The 16,334-nt window shown below is 37.8% G+C and overlaps 1 protein-coding gene across 2 annotated transcripts in view; it reads left to right on the top strand.

Annotated features, from left to right (window-relative positions):
• The window catches only part of Ube2g1 (ubiquitin conjugating enzyme E2 G1), a 71,898-nt gene extending 55,980 nt beyond the window's left edge, over nt 1-15,918 (top strand). Inside the window, exons 4-6 of one of the 2 annotated variants that reach the window (XM_040749094.1) lie at nt 738-916; nt 2,817-2,940; nt 4,645-4,860. In XM_040749094.1, the coding sequence (XP_040605028.1) occupies nt 738-916; nt 2,817-2,903 (266 nt within the window). In that variant the 3' untranslated portion in view covers nt 2,904-2,940; nt 4,645-4,860. Of the gene's footprint in view, nt 1-737; nt 917-2,816; nt 2,941-4,644; nt 4,861-12,912 lie in introns of those variants that run through there. The other variant, XM_040749093.1, reaches the window with a different exon arrangement.
• Nucleotides 15,919-16,334: the final 416 nt, after the last annotated feature.

Consider the following 16,334-nt stretch of genomic DNA (forward strand, 5'->3'; position numbering starts at 1 on the left):
AGTATATGGATGTTTTCCCTACATGTATGCCTGTGTACCACATGCTTGCCTGGTGCCCATGGAGGCCAGAGAGGGTGTCAGATTCTCTGGGTCTGTAGTTAGAGATGGTTGTGAACTATCATGTGGGTGGTAGGAATTAAATCTGGGTCTTCTCAAAGAGCAACAAGTATTTTGTTTTGTTTTGTCTTTTGAGACAGGGTTTCTTTGTGTTTCTCTAGCTGTCCTGGAACTCACTCTGTAGACCAGGCTGGCCTCAAACTCACAGGGGTTCACCTACCTCTGCCTCCTGAGTGTTGGAATTAAAGGAGTACTCTTAACCACTGAGACATCCCTCCAGTTAGTAGCACCCATTTAAAATTTTCATTTATTGAACCTTGAGGACCATCTTACTAGAATTTGAGAGGAAATCAATAGGACATGACAGCTGTAAATGCTGGGAATAGAGAGATGGAGAAGTAGAAAAATGTGTTTTGAGTTAGGGACAGCAGTGGATGTCTGAATCAGCTGTAATTTTAAAGAATGTAAAATATAGTTAAGTATATCTTATATTCCTATTTGGGTTTTGAGATGGCTCCTGTGCATTTGGTAAAATCTGTAGCATTCTCAAAAAGTTAGTAGATTACATTTGGGAAATCTACATGTAAGTAATGTTTTATATATGTACTGCATAGATAACTATCACATTTGTAATAGATTATGTATAACCAAATTTAAACAATTCTTCTATAATTTTACAGTTGATAAAAATGGTGATGTTTGCATTTCTATTCTTCATGAGCCTGGGGAAGATAAATATGGTTATGAGAAGCCAGAGGAACGTTGGTTGCCTATCCATACTGTGGAAACCATCATGATTAGCGTCATTTCTATGCTGGCAGACCCTAATGGAGATTCACCTGCAAATGTAGATGCTGCGGTAAGGTATTTGTTTGCCTGACAATTGCTGCTTCTGCCCTTTACTCTTTCATTCTTTCTCTTAATGAAAATGAACTTAAAATTTAGTATGTATATGTATATACAGACAATATTCTTTTTATGTCTTTATTTTCATACAAATAAAAATTATCATGTATAATTTATTATTTTGAAATGTGTAAATATTGTGGAATAGCTAATTTGAACTCCTTGATATGAATTACCTCACTAGTTTTTGCAGTGAGTACAATTAAAATCTACTCCATTTTTGTTAGTATACTTTCATTATGACATCATATGCATATATAATTATATCTTGCTGTAGTTTATCTTGTTTTGAGGGCTTTTTTCTTCCAAAGAATAAGGATTAAAAATTGCTATTGTCTCTTTTTTTTTTAAAATGGGTATTATTATAAGAAAGAGAAAGATCAGCTTTTTGGGGGAGGGTTGTTTTTGGTTTTTCAAGACAGGGTTTTTCTTTGTATTGCTTTGGAGTCTGTCCTGGAACTCACTCTGTAGACCAGGCTGGCCTAAAACTTACAGAGATCCACCTGCCTCTGCCTTCCGAGTGCTGGGACTAAAGGCATGCACCACCAATGCCTGGCTTTTGTTTTGTTTTTGTTTGTTTTGTTTCAGATCAGCTATTTTTGTGAGCATTTTCTGGTATCCATGTTTGGTAAAAATTGTTTTTTATGTAATTGAAATATGTTGGTGCTCATGTTGGCACTGGTACCATACAAGGAAGGTGATGTAACTACCATTGCTCCTACTTTTCCCCTATGGTACTTGGCATGTGATGCACCTCAGTTGAGTTACTCAGATAGGAGACAGCCTTCATGTTGACTGTTTTCTAATTGTTTCTAATATCAGGAGTAGGTAATTTTTAGTTAAATTATGTTTTATTTGTAAATTATAATCTGAAAAGTGCCACTTTTCCAAGGTCTTTCACTTAAGTGTGTTTCTGTGTGATCTATTTTTTGATTTTTGCTTGTTTGGGTTTAGTCACATACTTGTCCTGCTTCTTTGGAGAGCAAAGGACAACTTGTGGAGTAGATTCTCATTCCTAGCATGTGCATCTCTGATCCCCAACTCAGATCATCAACCCTTTAACCACTAAGCCATTTTGCTGTGCCTCCCTTTTTTTTTTAAAGAGAAATTTTCTAGTAGCTGTAATTAGCAGAAAAGCTTTCTATTTGTAGTTCCCAGCCTAGTCCCTTACAAAAGCTTGCTTTTCTACCTCACCAACTTTTTTGGGTGGAATGGTATTGTTGAATGATTTCTATACATGCTAGACAAATGCTCAGTGCCTGAGCTATATTTCTAGATGAAAATACTATGCTTAAAAAAAAAAAACGTTGGAGTGTTTGGGATTGATTTAAACCCAGGTCCTTGCACAAACTAGGCAAGTATCCTAAACTACAGTCCTACATTTTAGGATCTAAAATTACAAAAGATTAACATTTAAAACTAAAATAGAGGGCCTGGAGAAATGGCTCAGATCTTCCAGAGGTTCTGAGTTCAGTTCCCAGCAACCACATGGTGGTTCACAACCATCCATAGTGAGATCTGGTGCCTTCTTCTGACATGCATACATACACGGGAATCAGGATGTTGTATTCATAATAAATAAATAAATCTTAAAAAAAAAACCTAAAACAGGAAGCCTGGTGTGGTGGTGTACACCTTTAATCCCAGCATTTGGGAGGCAGTGGCAGGTGGGTCTCTGTGAGTTCAAGGCCAGCCTGGTGTATAGATTGAGTCCCAGGATAGCCAGGGTTACACGGAGAAACCATGTCTCAAAAACAAGCCAAAAACAAAACAAAACAAAACAAAAAAACAAAACCCAAAAACCTAAAATAGAGTTTATATAAGTAATTTGGTTTTATTTGTTGTATTCACAGAAAGAGTGGAGGGAAGACAGAAATGGAGAATTTAAAAGGAAAGTTGCCCGCTGTGTAAGAAAAAGCCAAGAAACTGCTTTTGAGTGATGTTTATTCAATAGCTAGTAACTTCAATTATTTCAGGGTAAGTTCATTTAAAAACCATATAACTCTTCTGTCCTTTTTGGTCAAATGCTATACTGATTTTTGCAGATCGTTTGATTTAGCTATTTGACTTGTATTTATTGGCCTCATTTTATTCCTCCAGTTCTATTTTACTCTAGTTTGCTGTTTCTCAGAGGTATAGCATAACCACTTTTTATTTTTTTCTTTCTCTTTTGGGGCACTCAAGGGTTTGTTTGTTTGTTTGTTTTTTGTTTTTTTCGAGACAGGGTTTCTCTGTATTGTTTTGGAAGCTGTCTTGGAACTCACTCTGTAGATCAGGCTGTCCTGAAACTCACAGAGATCTACCTGCCTCTGCCTCCCGAGTGCTGGGATTAAAGGTGTGCACCACCAGTGCCTGGCTACTCAAGTGCTTTTCCCTAGCTGTTCTGTCTTAAAATAGTTTTACGGTAATAGTTTTTGAAGATTAAAAAAATTTTTTTTATTGTGCTGGCATTGAAATCCAGGACCTTGTACTTTTTGACAGGAGGTACCCCATCACCGAACTAAAATTCTATTGGTAGTAAAATTTATAGCCCCTATCAATAGTAAATTGGTAGCCCCTAATGGTTGTAAAAATTCTAGTAATGAAGATGTTAGTTTGGTTTCTTCCATTTTACCCTGCCCTTACCTTCTTACTCACTCCTGGGCACTGAAGTATCTTGCATTCTCTTATACTGAATAGTATATTTGATAAAGGCTAACTTTTTCTTTTTTGGTAATAAAAGAAAGGGAGAAAGATCCTAGAACTAGAAATGAGCCGAGTTGTTAGAATGTTTGCCTAATATTAATGAATCTGGAGTTCAATCCTGCTTAGTTAACTTTTTTGTTACTCTGATAAAATACTAATTTGGTGGGTGTCTTAAAATAGGGTTTTTATTGCTTTGATAAAGCACCATGACCAAAACCAACTTTGGAATGGAAAGGGCTTAATTCTTTCTCACAATTCTTAAGGTCACAATCGATCACTGAGGGTAGTCAGGGTAGGAATTCAGTGTAGTGACTTGAAAGCAAGAATTGAAGCAGAAGCCAAGGAGAAATTTCTCAGTGACTAGCTAGCTCCTCATGACTTGCTCAACTTGCTTTCTTATTTATACATCTGGAGGCCACATGTCCAGGGGTGGTACCACCTTCCTCCCCCACTCACCTACATCAACCGTTAATCAAGAAAATGTTCTACATGCAGTCTAATGGAAGCATTTCTCGATTGAGGTTTCTCTTACCAAATAACTATAGCTTCTGTTGACAAAAAAACAACAGAAACACCAGGGCAGATACAAAGGGTTTATTTGAGTTTATAATGTATCATGGAAGGAAGCTGGGGCGGGAATGTGGAGGCAGAAACAATTAGGGATACCAGTTCTGGCTTGCTTATACCACAGTTGGCACAGCCTGCTTTCTTAAACAACCAACTCAGTACCACATTTCATCCACGTTGGAGTGGGCCCTCCCTCATCAATCATTAATCAGGAAATGCCTCACCGACATGGTCACAGGTTAGTCTGATGAAGGCAATTCCTTAATTGATGTTCCATCTTTCCAGGTGACTCTAGTTCAGTGGTCTTTAACCATGCCTCGACCTTTTAATACTGTTTTCTCATTTCTGGTAAAACTATTTTTATTGCTACTTCATAAGTATAATTTTATTCCTGTTATGAATGTAAATATCTGTATTTTCTGATTGTAGGGTATCCCTGTGGAAGGGTCACTACCCTTAGGTTGAGAACTTCTGCTCTAGTATATGACAAGCTAACAGGAGCTGTCACAGATCCCCAGCTCCACATAAAACCAGGTGTTGTACACTGGAAAAGTGGAAGGCAAGAGGACCAGAAGTTCAAGGTCACCTTTGGCTATGTAGCAGATTCAAGATCAGCAGGGAATACATGAGACACGATCTCAAAAACATCAAAAGAAAGACCTTATTTCATATTATATTGTTAATACCATTGAACAGCTCTCTTTTTTTCCTTTAGTTGTTCCTTTATATCTTTTCTTTTTTTTGGTTTTTCGAGACAGGGTTTCTCTGTGGCTTTGGAGGCTGTCCTGGAACTCGCTTGGTAGTCCAGGCTGGTTTCGAACTCACAGAGATCCGCCTGCCTCTGCCTCCCGAGTGCTGGGATTAAAGGCGTGCGCCACTAATGCCCGGCTGTTCCTTTATATCTTAATAGGGTCTGTGGAGTACAGTTTCTCTATATATCTAGTCACAAGTATCGTATATCTAGTAGGGAGTCAAAGATGAAGACCCCATCTCACATAGAAAAGGACATTATGTAGATAGATGAGTTGGTTACATTTTTTATTTGAATTAAATATTGAAATGTTTAAGACTATGAAATGTCTGCTAGGTAGGTGTGGCGGTGATATATGCCTGTAACCCCCACCCTTGAGATACTAAAGCTGGAATATTTTGGGTTCCTGGCCAGTGTGGGCTACATAGTTAATTTCCTGAATGAAAAACAAAAACAAAAACAAAAGGTAATGAGAGAAACATTAAAACATTTAATGTGTTTATGTGCCTGTATATGCAAATTCTAATGGCATGGGCAGGCATATATGCCATGGCTCAAAGGTAGAGATCAGAGGACAACTTAATGGGAACTTGTTCTTTTAAACCACATGGATCCCAGGGATTGAATTGTGGTTTTTGGGCTGTCATTGTAACAATCAGCAAATCATAATTCATGTATCTACCTGTACCTACCACTAGCTTTAAGACACTATACCATATTTGTTTGTATTTATGTATGTATGTATGTATGTGTGTGTGTGTGTGTGTATGTGTGTATATGTGAATTTGTTTCATTTGTTTTTCTGAGACAGGATCTTGCTTTGTAGTCCTGGCTGATATGGATTTTACTGTTGATCAGGTTAGCATTGGACTCAGATCCTTCCTCCTCTGCCACTTGAGTGCTGGGATTAAACACATGTGCCAACACAGCTGGCTCATGTATATTTTTGTGGTTCTGGGAATGGAACCCCAGGTCTTATCCATTCTAGGCAAGCATTCTAACACTTGAGTCACACATCCCCACCCCAAATTTTATAGAATTTTTGGAGCTAGAAGTTAGCACACTTGTAAGGTGCCTTGTTCTTATTGCCTAACCTAGCCTTAATTTTTTTTCTTAATATTCACTTAAAAGTTCTTGAAATTTGTCATTGTAATATTGTAATGCTTTCTGAAACATTTCTGTTACTTGACCTAGACTTTAGTTCTTTTTTTTTTTTTTTTTTTTTTTGATAGGTTTCTCTGTGTAACAGCCCCAGCTGTCCTGGAACTCACTCTTATAGACCAGGCTGGCTGACCTTGAACTCACAGAGATCCGCCTACCTCTGCCTTCTGAGTGCTAGGACTAAAGCTACCACCGCCAGACTATTTCACTTTTTGTTAGTGTCTCTGCCCTATCTTTTCTTAAGTCTAGTCTTTTGATTGAGATTGGTGTTAAGAGAAGCTTTTTCTTTGCTAGCCGCTTTGGTTTATCCCCCGCCAGCCGCCTGAGCTCTGCCGCATTGCAGTCCCCAAATAAACACACAAGACGCTCTATTAATTATGAAGCTGTTGGCCTTGCTTGTCTCTTACTGGCTAGCTCTGATTTAAGTAATTACCCCATAATTGTTAATCTAAGTATGTCTCTTACCGGAGAATAGTTCCCGGCTTCCTACCCCATGCGGTTACATCTCGAACTCTCTTGTGCTTCTCCTTCCCAGAATCCTCCTGGACTCCTAGCCCCACCTATCTAGATTCCTATTGGCCAGCAGTAATTTATTGACATATACACAGGACTTCCCCAACAATTGGGATCCTAAGAAGGGAGATGAAAGAGAAGCAAAGATCTGTTGATCTACATACAGATCAACACCATGCCAATTTGTATGCCACTAAACATCATGGTTTCTTTTGTTTTGCATCAAGGGTAAATGGACTATATTCTTTATTGCTTTGTAAATGTTCCAGATTTAGTGATCTCAAGCAACATTTGTTATCTCTTACTTCTTAGGGTCACCAAATCCCCTACTTGTAGGCTTAGTTAAGTCCTAATGTTGGTTGAACTGTGAAGTCCAGATACTTTAAAGCTCAGATGGGGTGATCTACATCAGTGCTCATTTAAATAGCTGTGTGCAGGATATATTTGTCTTTGGATGTTGGCTGGGGTCTTCCTTTGGCTCTTTTTTAAATACATGTTTTAAATTTAATTTTTAATCAAAAAATTATACTTTGTATATTTTGCCTACCCAAGGAGACAAGAACAGGGTTTCCAGATCTTCTGAGACTATAGTTGCCAAACAGTACGAATTACTGTGTGGACAATTGATCCTCTGGAAGTCCACAAAGGGATCTTAACTTCTGAGCTGTCTCTCTTATCTTTTTCTTTGATTCTTGTCACATGGTGTCACTAGAAATCAGCTCATGACAGGTGTTTCATCAGAAAGAGCAGGAAGAAGATAAGAGTGGATTCGGAACTAAGTATGGTAGATACCACTGTCTCCTAGAACACAGTATATCCCAAGCTGATGGAAATGTAGCCTACAGATAAAACATAGCTGAATTCCTCTCTGGGAACTTTGCCTTCATGTCACCCCAGTTGTCCCCCACTTCTTGGTGGTAGTTTGCACATGATGAATTGCAGTTTTCTAAAGGGCCATTGAAATGTGAGGTCTACCTTAGATTCAGCAAGCCCCTCTAATACCTCAACATTTTTTTATTCCTAAACTGGCTCACCTTACTTTTGAGTTTTTTGTTGTTTGTTTTTTAAAAACAGAGACTCTCTACATAGCACAGGCTGTCATGGAACTCATAGAACTTTGCCTTCCTCTACCTCCCAAGTTGTAAAATCAAAAGTTGTGTTCCCCCACACCTGATTCATTTTGATCTTTGAGAGCACTTCTTTGTAAACCTCACACGAGTAAATTTAAGTGCCATGAACTGCAACTAGAAAGGTCTGTGAGACTCACGCACAGCAAGAACACTTACTGCTCTACCAGAGAATGTGAGTTCTGTTCTCAGTTCCCATATCAGGCAGTTCATAATTGCCTGTGACTCCACCTCTGTAGTATCTGACACCTCTAGTATCACCTGTGTAAACACATAGACATGTAAGTAAAAAAAAAATAATTAAGAAAAAAAGATAGGTGCAGGTGATGCAGGTAGATCTCTGTGAGTTTGAGGCCAGCCTGGCCTGCAAAAGGAATTCAAGACAGCTAGGGATACACAGAGAAACCCTGTCTCCAGAAACCAAAAACAGAAAAAGAAGTTTGTCTAGTTGAAATTTTGGTTTCTGAATACTGAGACCAATTTCTTACAAATATGCGTGTGTTTGTATCTGTGTCTGTCCGCCTCTGTCCATCCCAAGCAGTCATAGTCTATTTCCTATTTGAGAATGTATTGTCAAGTAGTTAATCCTATATTTAGATCATTTAAAGATTCAGTTCTATATTTGTTTAAGATCAAGAGTCCTGACTGAGCCGGACGTTGGTGGCGCACGCCTTTAATCCCAGCACTCGGGAGGCAGAGGCAGGCGGATCTCTGTGAGTTCGAGACCAGCCTGGACTACCAAGCGAGTTCCAGGACAGCCTCCAAAGCCACAGAGAAACCCTGTCTTGAAAAACCAAAAAAAAAAAAAAAAAAAAGAGTCCTGACTCTATTGAGTTGGTTCAATGGTAAAATAGCTTGTCCAAAGCCTGGTGATCTGCGTTCTGTCTCCAGGACCCACATGGTAGAAGGAGAGAACTGACTCCACCAAGTTGTCCTTTGACTTTCACCTGTGTACCAGGGCACACAGAATGAATAAAATATAATTTAAACTTTAAACTGTCTTCCCTAAATTTAAAAATATGGTATAAATACAGAAAGTAAATCTATCAAAGAGTAATATGGTGGTGTACATGCCTTTAATCCCAACACATGGGGGGCTGGGTGGATCTCTGAGTTCGAGATCCATATTAGCCTACAAATCAAGTTCCAGGATAGCTAGGGCTACACAGAGAAACCCTGTCTCAAACCCCTCTCCAAAGAGGTGGGCAGTAGTTATTTCCTCCAATTGTTTTTACTTAAATGGCAAAATTTAGTGGAACAGTTCCATTGAGTGAGAAGCTACCTGAACTATCTCTTGAAGATTAATATCTCTAGATTTGTAGACTAAGAAAAAAGAGTAGGAACTGGGAGATGTGTAAGCATGAAGACCTGTGTTCTGATCCCTAGCATCCAAGTATGGCAGCTCTCATCCACCTGTAATTCCAGTGTTGAGGAGATAGAAAAAAGCAGATCATGTAAGTCATTGGCTAACCTGTCTAGTGAAGTTGATCAGTTCCAGGTTCTGTGAGATATCCTGTATCCAAAAAAAAAAAAAAAAAAGTGGAGAAACTGGTATCATGAGGGGATAAGGAGCTTGCTTGCTAAGCCTGACTATCTGAGTTCAGTTCCCATAACCAACATGGTTTAAGGAGAGATGCTACTTCTGCAAGATCCTACTTCCCTGACCTTCACATGCACACATTCCTCTACATAAACAAACACACACAGCAATTAATGTTTTTAAAAATGGGAGCTGGAGAATGAAGAATGAAAGTATGGACTGTTTAATCATGACACTAGAAGTTATAAGTAGGACATGTTTACATGGCTTTCAGGTCAACACCATTACTTGAAATGATATGGGTAATTAAATTTTCACATTATCTTTTCTAGAAAAAAATTAAAGACTTTAGGCGTGAAACTTTTCTTTGGACATAATTTAACTGAAAGGAATATGACTAGTTTATCCTAATTGACTGAACAACATAATGCTCTTTGATACTAAAAGGCCAAGTTACCCTAGGTGTTGAGTAGCTTTGCAGTCACGCATCTCTCTCTCTCTTTTTTTTAAAGATTTATTTTATTTATTACATATTCAGTGTTCTGCTTGCTTATCAGAAGAGGGCAACAGATCTCATTACAGATGGTTGTGAGCCACCATGTGGTTGCTGGGAATTAAACTCAGGACCTCTGGAAGAGCAGTCAGTGCTCTTAGCCTCTGAGCCATCTCTCCAGCCCAGTCATGCATCTCTTTATTTTTATTTTTTTTAAAAACATTTCTTTGAAAACAGTTTCTTGGTCCTGAAATTTCTCATTGTTTATATCATAGGGGAATGATTATGTAATGTCATGCTCTGTACCTATTTATCTTTCAGACCTGGGAGATTTGTTAGCCAAGTGTTAATTTTGGAAAAACATCCAGTGACATTACCACAAAGCTACACTTCTGTTGTGTAACATTGTCTTTTGAGTTTTAGTATATGTCTTTATATTTTCTATTAATAGATATATTTGCTCATACATGTATGAATTACAAATAGTGGACTGTAACCTTGAGGAAGGGTGGACAACTGGTTAGTACAACTCTATTGCAAAGAAATTTAGCAGTAGTTGTATGTTTTAGACTCATTCCTGGGTGCTTTTAAATTGTGAATCAGGCACATATATCACTATAGATTTCTCTCACGCTGTTCTTCTCCAGTAGCGCTTTTTCAGGCTTTTTTTTGGGGGGGGGTCTGCGTACCCCTGGCTGTCCTGGAACTCGCTTGCCTCTGCCTCCCAAGTGCTGGAATTAAGGATGTGGGCTGGGCTGCTACCATCTGGCTCAGTAGAGCTTTAATGTTGGGGTGATTGTGAGATAAATTTTACTCTTGGCTTTATAAGATTGACTAAAAACTTAATGTCTTGTGTGAGTCGGCTTTTCTACTTAAATTTTATTACTTGAATCCCTAGAGGTCTTCTGCTTGCATTTACCCAAAACTGTGCTTGGCATTAGATGTGGGTTTCTGGGAACATGTGTTGTGGCTGTTTAAATGAGAATTACCCCTCCCACCCAAGAGGATTAAATGCTTGGTCTTCACTGGTGGAACTATTTGGGAATGATTAGGAATTTTGACCTTGTTGGAAGAGATGTGTCACTGGGGGAGGGTTTTGAGGTTTCAAAAGCCCAAGAATCCCCAGTTAGCTCTCTTTCTCTACCTCCTACTTATGGATCAGGATGTAAGCTCTCAGCTACTGCCTCAGCGCCATGCCTGCCTGCCTGCTGCCATGCTCCCTGCAATGATGGTCATGGACTCACCCTCTGAAACTGTAAGCCACAAATAAACTCTTTCATCTATAAGTTGCCTTGGTCATGGTGTCTTATCATAGCAATATAAAAGCAGCTAAGACACATGGTCTAAAAATGGAGTGGTAATGGGAGGTCTCTGTGTTCTGCCCCTGTCCCACACTCAAAGTGCACATTAATAGAATAAAGGCTCTGCAAGTAGCCACTCAAACAGGATTTAAAAAACTTGAACCTTGTGTTTTTCTGACTAGAAACTATCATTGTTTGCTTGTGATCATATATCTCTTTTTTCTCTGCAAGGGGGGTGTCATGTAATGATTTTATTTATCCAGGTTTGCAAAACACTTGGCACATCATAAGTATTTGATAGTGGTAGGTTTTTTATTTTTTTTTAAATGTGCTCCTTAAAATTTTTTTTCTTTACATTTGTTTTTATTTCATGTATTTGATTGTTTGGCTTGAACAGTGCACCGTATTTGTGCACTGCCAATGGAGACCAGAAGAGGACACCAGTTACCCCTGGAACTGGAGTTACGGTTGTTAGTCTACATGTGGGTGCTGGGAACTGAACCAGGTCCTCTGGGAAGAGTAGTCAGTGTTCTTAACTGCTGAATCATTTCTCTAACCCCTAGATGTGTTCTTGATTTACAGTCTCTTGGATTTGAGGCTATCATTTGTGGGAGGTTCCATGGGAAAATGGGTTTGAATGCAAACAGTTGGCTAAAATTAAGCAAATTGGAAAATATAGTAGTCTTAAATTGTTTTTCTTTTTTGTTTTTAAATTTTTTATTTTATGTGCATTGGTGTTTTGCTTTTATGTATGTCTGGGTGATGGTATCAGGTCTCCTGGAACTGGAGTTACAGACAGCTGTGAGTTCCCATGTAGGTGCTGGGAATTGAACCTAGGTATATCCGGAAATACACTCAGTGCTTTCAACTTCTGAGACAATCCTCCAGATCCTTAAATTGTTTTTCTACACATAAATATTTATAAATTTCCAAATCATTTTACTTTCATTACTTTTAAATTTTGTGTGTGTGCGAGCGTGCGTGAGAGTGTATATATATATACATAAGTGCAGGTGCCCACAAAGGCCCAAGATTTTATTTACATCCCATGGACCTGGAATAACAAGCTTGGGTGCTGGGAGCCTAACTCAGGTCCTCTCTAAGAGCAGATTGCTGTTTACTGCTGAATCATCTCTCTAATCCCATATTACTTTTAAATAATCTGCCTGTAATTTCTGGATGTGATGTAGTTTGAAAAAAAATTTGGAGTATTGAAAAATCTGAAGTACTGCTGTAAAATGTAGCTGATTAATAAATACCTATGTTGCTGAGTGTTCCTGCCACTAGCCACATTAGGCTAGCATGTTCAAGGATCTGAACTCGAAAATTTATTTAGGTATTTTATCTATATATAGGTATTTCCTGCATGTTTATAAGTGTGTTAGAAGGTGTCAGATCCCCTGAAACAAATGGTTGTGAGGTTCTATACAAGTACTAGGAGTTTAGCTCAGATTGTCTGGAAGAGTAACAAATGTTCTTAACTGCTGAGCTGTTACTCTAGCCCATGAAGATTTATGTTTTTTAAAAACAAGGTCTTGCTATGTAGCCCTGGCTGGCCTCAAATTCATGGTTTTGGGGGTCTTAACTTCCTGATTGCAGGGATTAGAGATGGTTATCACCTTCCTAATCCTCTAATTTATTTCAAAAGTTTCATAATTTAAATGTAAAAGTATATAGCTATGTGTGGTTAGTAGCTACTATATGATAAACACATAAGTGAACTTCAAATGAAATTATCAGTAATACTTCTATTCAATTATTTATATGTAGTTTATAAATTTATTACATAATGCCGTTTGTTTTTGTTGTAGGTCTCCAATTGAGAAACATGGCACTGTTTTTCCTGCACTCTACCCACCTATTGCTGGACTTCTGTTGTAACAAGTTGGCAAACTCTGGCTGGAACTGGGCTGCAATAAAACATGCCAGTCATTAATGCTGACAAGAGCCTAACAAGTGCCAACTTACAGATGATTACGCATTTTGAATTCTAATGAACTGTTTTAACCTTCAGGAAGAATTGTAAAGACCTGTACATAGCACAACATGATCCGGATAATATATATACTGTTCATGTACATCCACAAACACACCTTGTACCAAATAATGCTTTCTTGTAGTAGAATAAGAATCGTGTAAATTCTAAAAGACTTTAGCAGGTTTTCTTTTCCCATTCATCGTTTCTTATCAGTTCAAAAAGATTCCTTAAAGCATGTCAGGTGAAAACCAATAAGGATTAAAAGTTTCCATATAATTTCCTTTAAACCATTGAGTCTTCATTACACTCTTTATACTTACTAATCTTTTGTATTTGTTTTGACACACTTCCCTTTTTTCCTCTTATCTCTTCTATCTGCCAGAAAGTTCTCAAATCATTTAGTTAAAATACTGAAATACTAGTAAATTACTTGATTTTTCCACGATGACTTCAGAGATGGGGTCATCACTAGGTGCTTTGTCCTTTTGTACTGAGATTCACCCATCTCTTGGATTGGATGTAGCAATAACATTTTCTGGCTGTTGAGAGCTCTTGATCCTAGTCATTATCTCCTGAGAACTTTAAAAGAAAAAGAAAAAAAAAAAGTCAAGTCTGTTCTAACTTCAACTTAGTGAATTTTATTCCAAACAATACAAAAATCCAGATTTGGTTTTATTTTTCCCCGTAAGTTGCCTAATATTAAGGTTGGATGAATAAAGCATGCACAGCTACAGGCTTTCTACATCTGGGATTGGTATTAAAAATGCTATTTGTCCTCTTACCCTTCTCCTTAGTCCTTCATATTTCTTTGTTTCTTCTTTAGTGCAGATTTTCCTCACCTATTGTACAAAGAAATTGCGATGTATATTTTCATGTAATTTGATTTTGGAATTTTGTCACCTTATGTAGTGAGTTCTTCCAAAATATAATTTTTTCCAATAATTGCTAGTTGTTGGCTTTTATTGTTTTAAATGAAGGTTATAGTACTGAATACCAGAGAAGTGCAGTTTAGAAAAATCTCAGGTTGATTCCTTATGCAAACAAACTTAATACTTGAAAATCTCATGGCCATGGCAGTGTAAGTATTGGGTTCTGTCTAGATTCTTTATCTGAATCTAAAAGCATTATAGGGGTAAGTCCTTTGCTAACTGACATACAGATTTTGTCACTGACACAATGCATTTAGATTTGATTTTTGTTTGAGCATGAGTATGTTTCCTAGACAGTTTTCTAAAAACAACTTCAGTGATAGGTAACAGTAGTACGTTCAGTGTTAAAGACAGGTCTAAGCCTGGGTTTTAGCTTAGAATGGGAAATAGTGTTTGGCATATAAGAGCTAGAGCATAAGACAGTACCTGTTACTTGATGGTGTTATGCTTATGAGAATAGGTGGAGCTTTAGCCCATGGGGATTGGATAAATATTTTGGCAGAAGAGGGAATAAAAGTTTTCCTGTCAAAGTCAGACCTTTCAACCTCTTATGTCCTTCTTTAAGTAGAGAGGAAATGGATGACGATGTAGTTATGATACAGCACCATTTTTTAATTACAGTTTTCTTGGTGGCATTAGAAAATCTCATATTATCAAAACCCATAAATGTGTAGCAACTGTGAACACTGATTTGATTTCATTGGAGCCCAATTCTCTTTAAGAACTTATAGATACCCCTCTTCCCCCCAGACCAGAAGTTATTCTATAGCGCTACTGTTTTACAAGGGCCTGGGAATGCAATCCTCTTCACTTTCCATTCAGAAATTGTCCTCTCAGTGGTTGCTTTGGCAAATGTGGGATTTTTGGTCTATTCTGTGATTCTAGCCGTCCATTGAATTAAAATCCAGGGTTTGACTGCTCAGCAAGTAGTAAATGACCTAGTAACTCAGGGACAGCTATTTCTGAACTTACATATGCCATGGTAATGTATTTACTTTGGGATAACTGTGTGGTTCTTTGTGCTAGATCAAGAACTACTGGAGAGCTAAGAGTGACTGCCTTTTTCCTGAAGCTCTTTCCCCTTGGTGCCCTGACCATGTTCTACACATGAAACAGAAGCCTAAATGTTAGGACTTACTTTCCTATGAGAGATGTCATCTGTGCCTTTCCTAGTGTTCATCTGACAATGTGGATTTAAATGCCTCTACATTTGATTTTAAACCCACACTCAGGTGGCTTTTGTTTCACTAATGCATCATCATTAGTGTGAGGCAATTATGTCTTAGAAAAAGTCTCATCACTACCCATGCCAGACCCCTGTCACCTATGCCAGCCATCAGCTACACCTACAAAGTCCTTTAGATTATAGAACTGTTAGTTGTTAATTTATTTCAAGTTCATGTAGAGGCTTGCAAATTTCAGTCTGATGTGTAATGCTAGGTTATTGATGGCTTTATGGCCTTATGATTTTAAAATTCACACAGTGATTTCTTTGTCATTAGAAGGTAACACTGAAATTTTTTGTTTTTCTATGAGTTCTGTGATTTCTGTGATCACCTGGGAGTTATAGTATCAATCATTTAATGGCCTTTGTTCCTAGTTGTGAAGTTTTATTTATATGGTCATTCACTCTCTACACACTTGCCCACTTTGGGTCTTGATACCTGTGTATCTTTGTTTGGTCTCTAGTTGGTGGAATTACCTTATTTTTGTACTGCCACTTCTCAACATTTTTGAAGTTTGACATAATGTTGCTTCATTCCAGTTTTTTTTTTAATTTTTTTTAGTTCTGTAATTTGTTGACTGTATTTAACTATGTGAGTTTTGTTGTGATGTTTACTGTATTGTAAAGCACCTTAATCATGTGATGGGTGCTCTATAAATCAATAAATGATGACTTAGAGGCTGTATTATGAGCTATTTTGGTTTTAGGTACAGGTTTCAAACAAGCTGTGGGATGCTTTCTATATAAACAGCATATGATACCAAACGATACACACAGAAACTTTGTTGGATTTCACAAGCTTTATTTAAAGAAGAAATTTGAAAGTAGGAGTTAACTTGTCTTCCCATCTTGGTAAAATGCTTTTTAAGTTTCCAATACATGGCCAAACAACATTTCATCAGAGTTTCTGTTCATGGTGACTTAAAGTTTAAAGTAAACATTTGACACAACATTATTGGTGATCCGTCTTGTTTAAAACTAGTCTGGCTCTACTTTAGAGATCAGCTAACCTAGATTCAAATGTGAACTGGATGAGACCATCTACCCTCTAAGCAGATTGCCATCCCTACTGGGTGTGACTTAGTGAGTGGCAAAAGAGAC

Source organism: Mesocricetus auratus, unplaced genomic scaffold (genome assembly GCF_017639785.1).
Source record: "Mesocricetus auratus isolate SY011 unplaced genomic scaffold, BCM_Maur_2.0 Super-Scaffold_100007, whole genome shotgun sequence".
NCBI classification, from domain to species: Eukaryota; Metazoa; Chordata; class Mammalia; order Rodentia; family Cricetidae; genus Mesocricetus; species Mesocricetus auratus.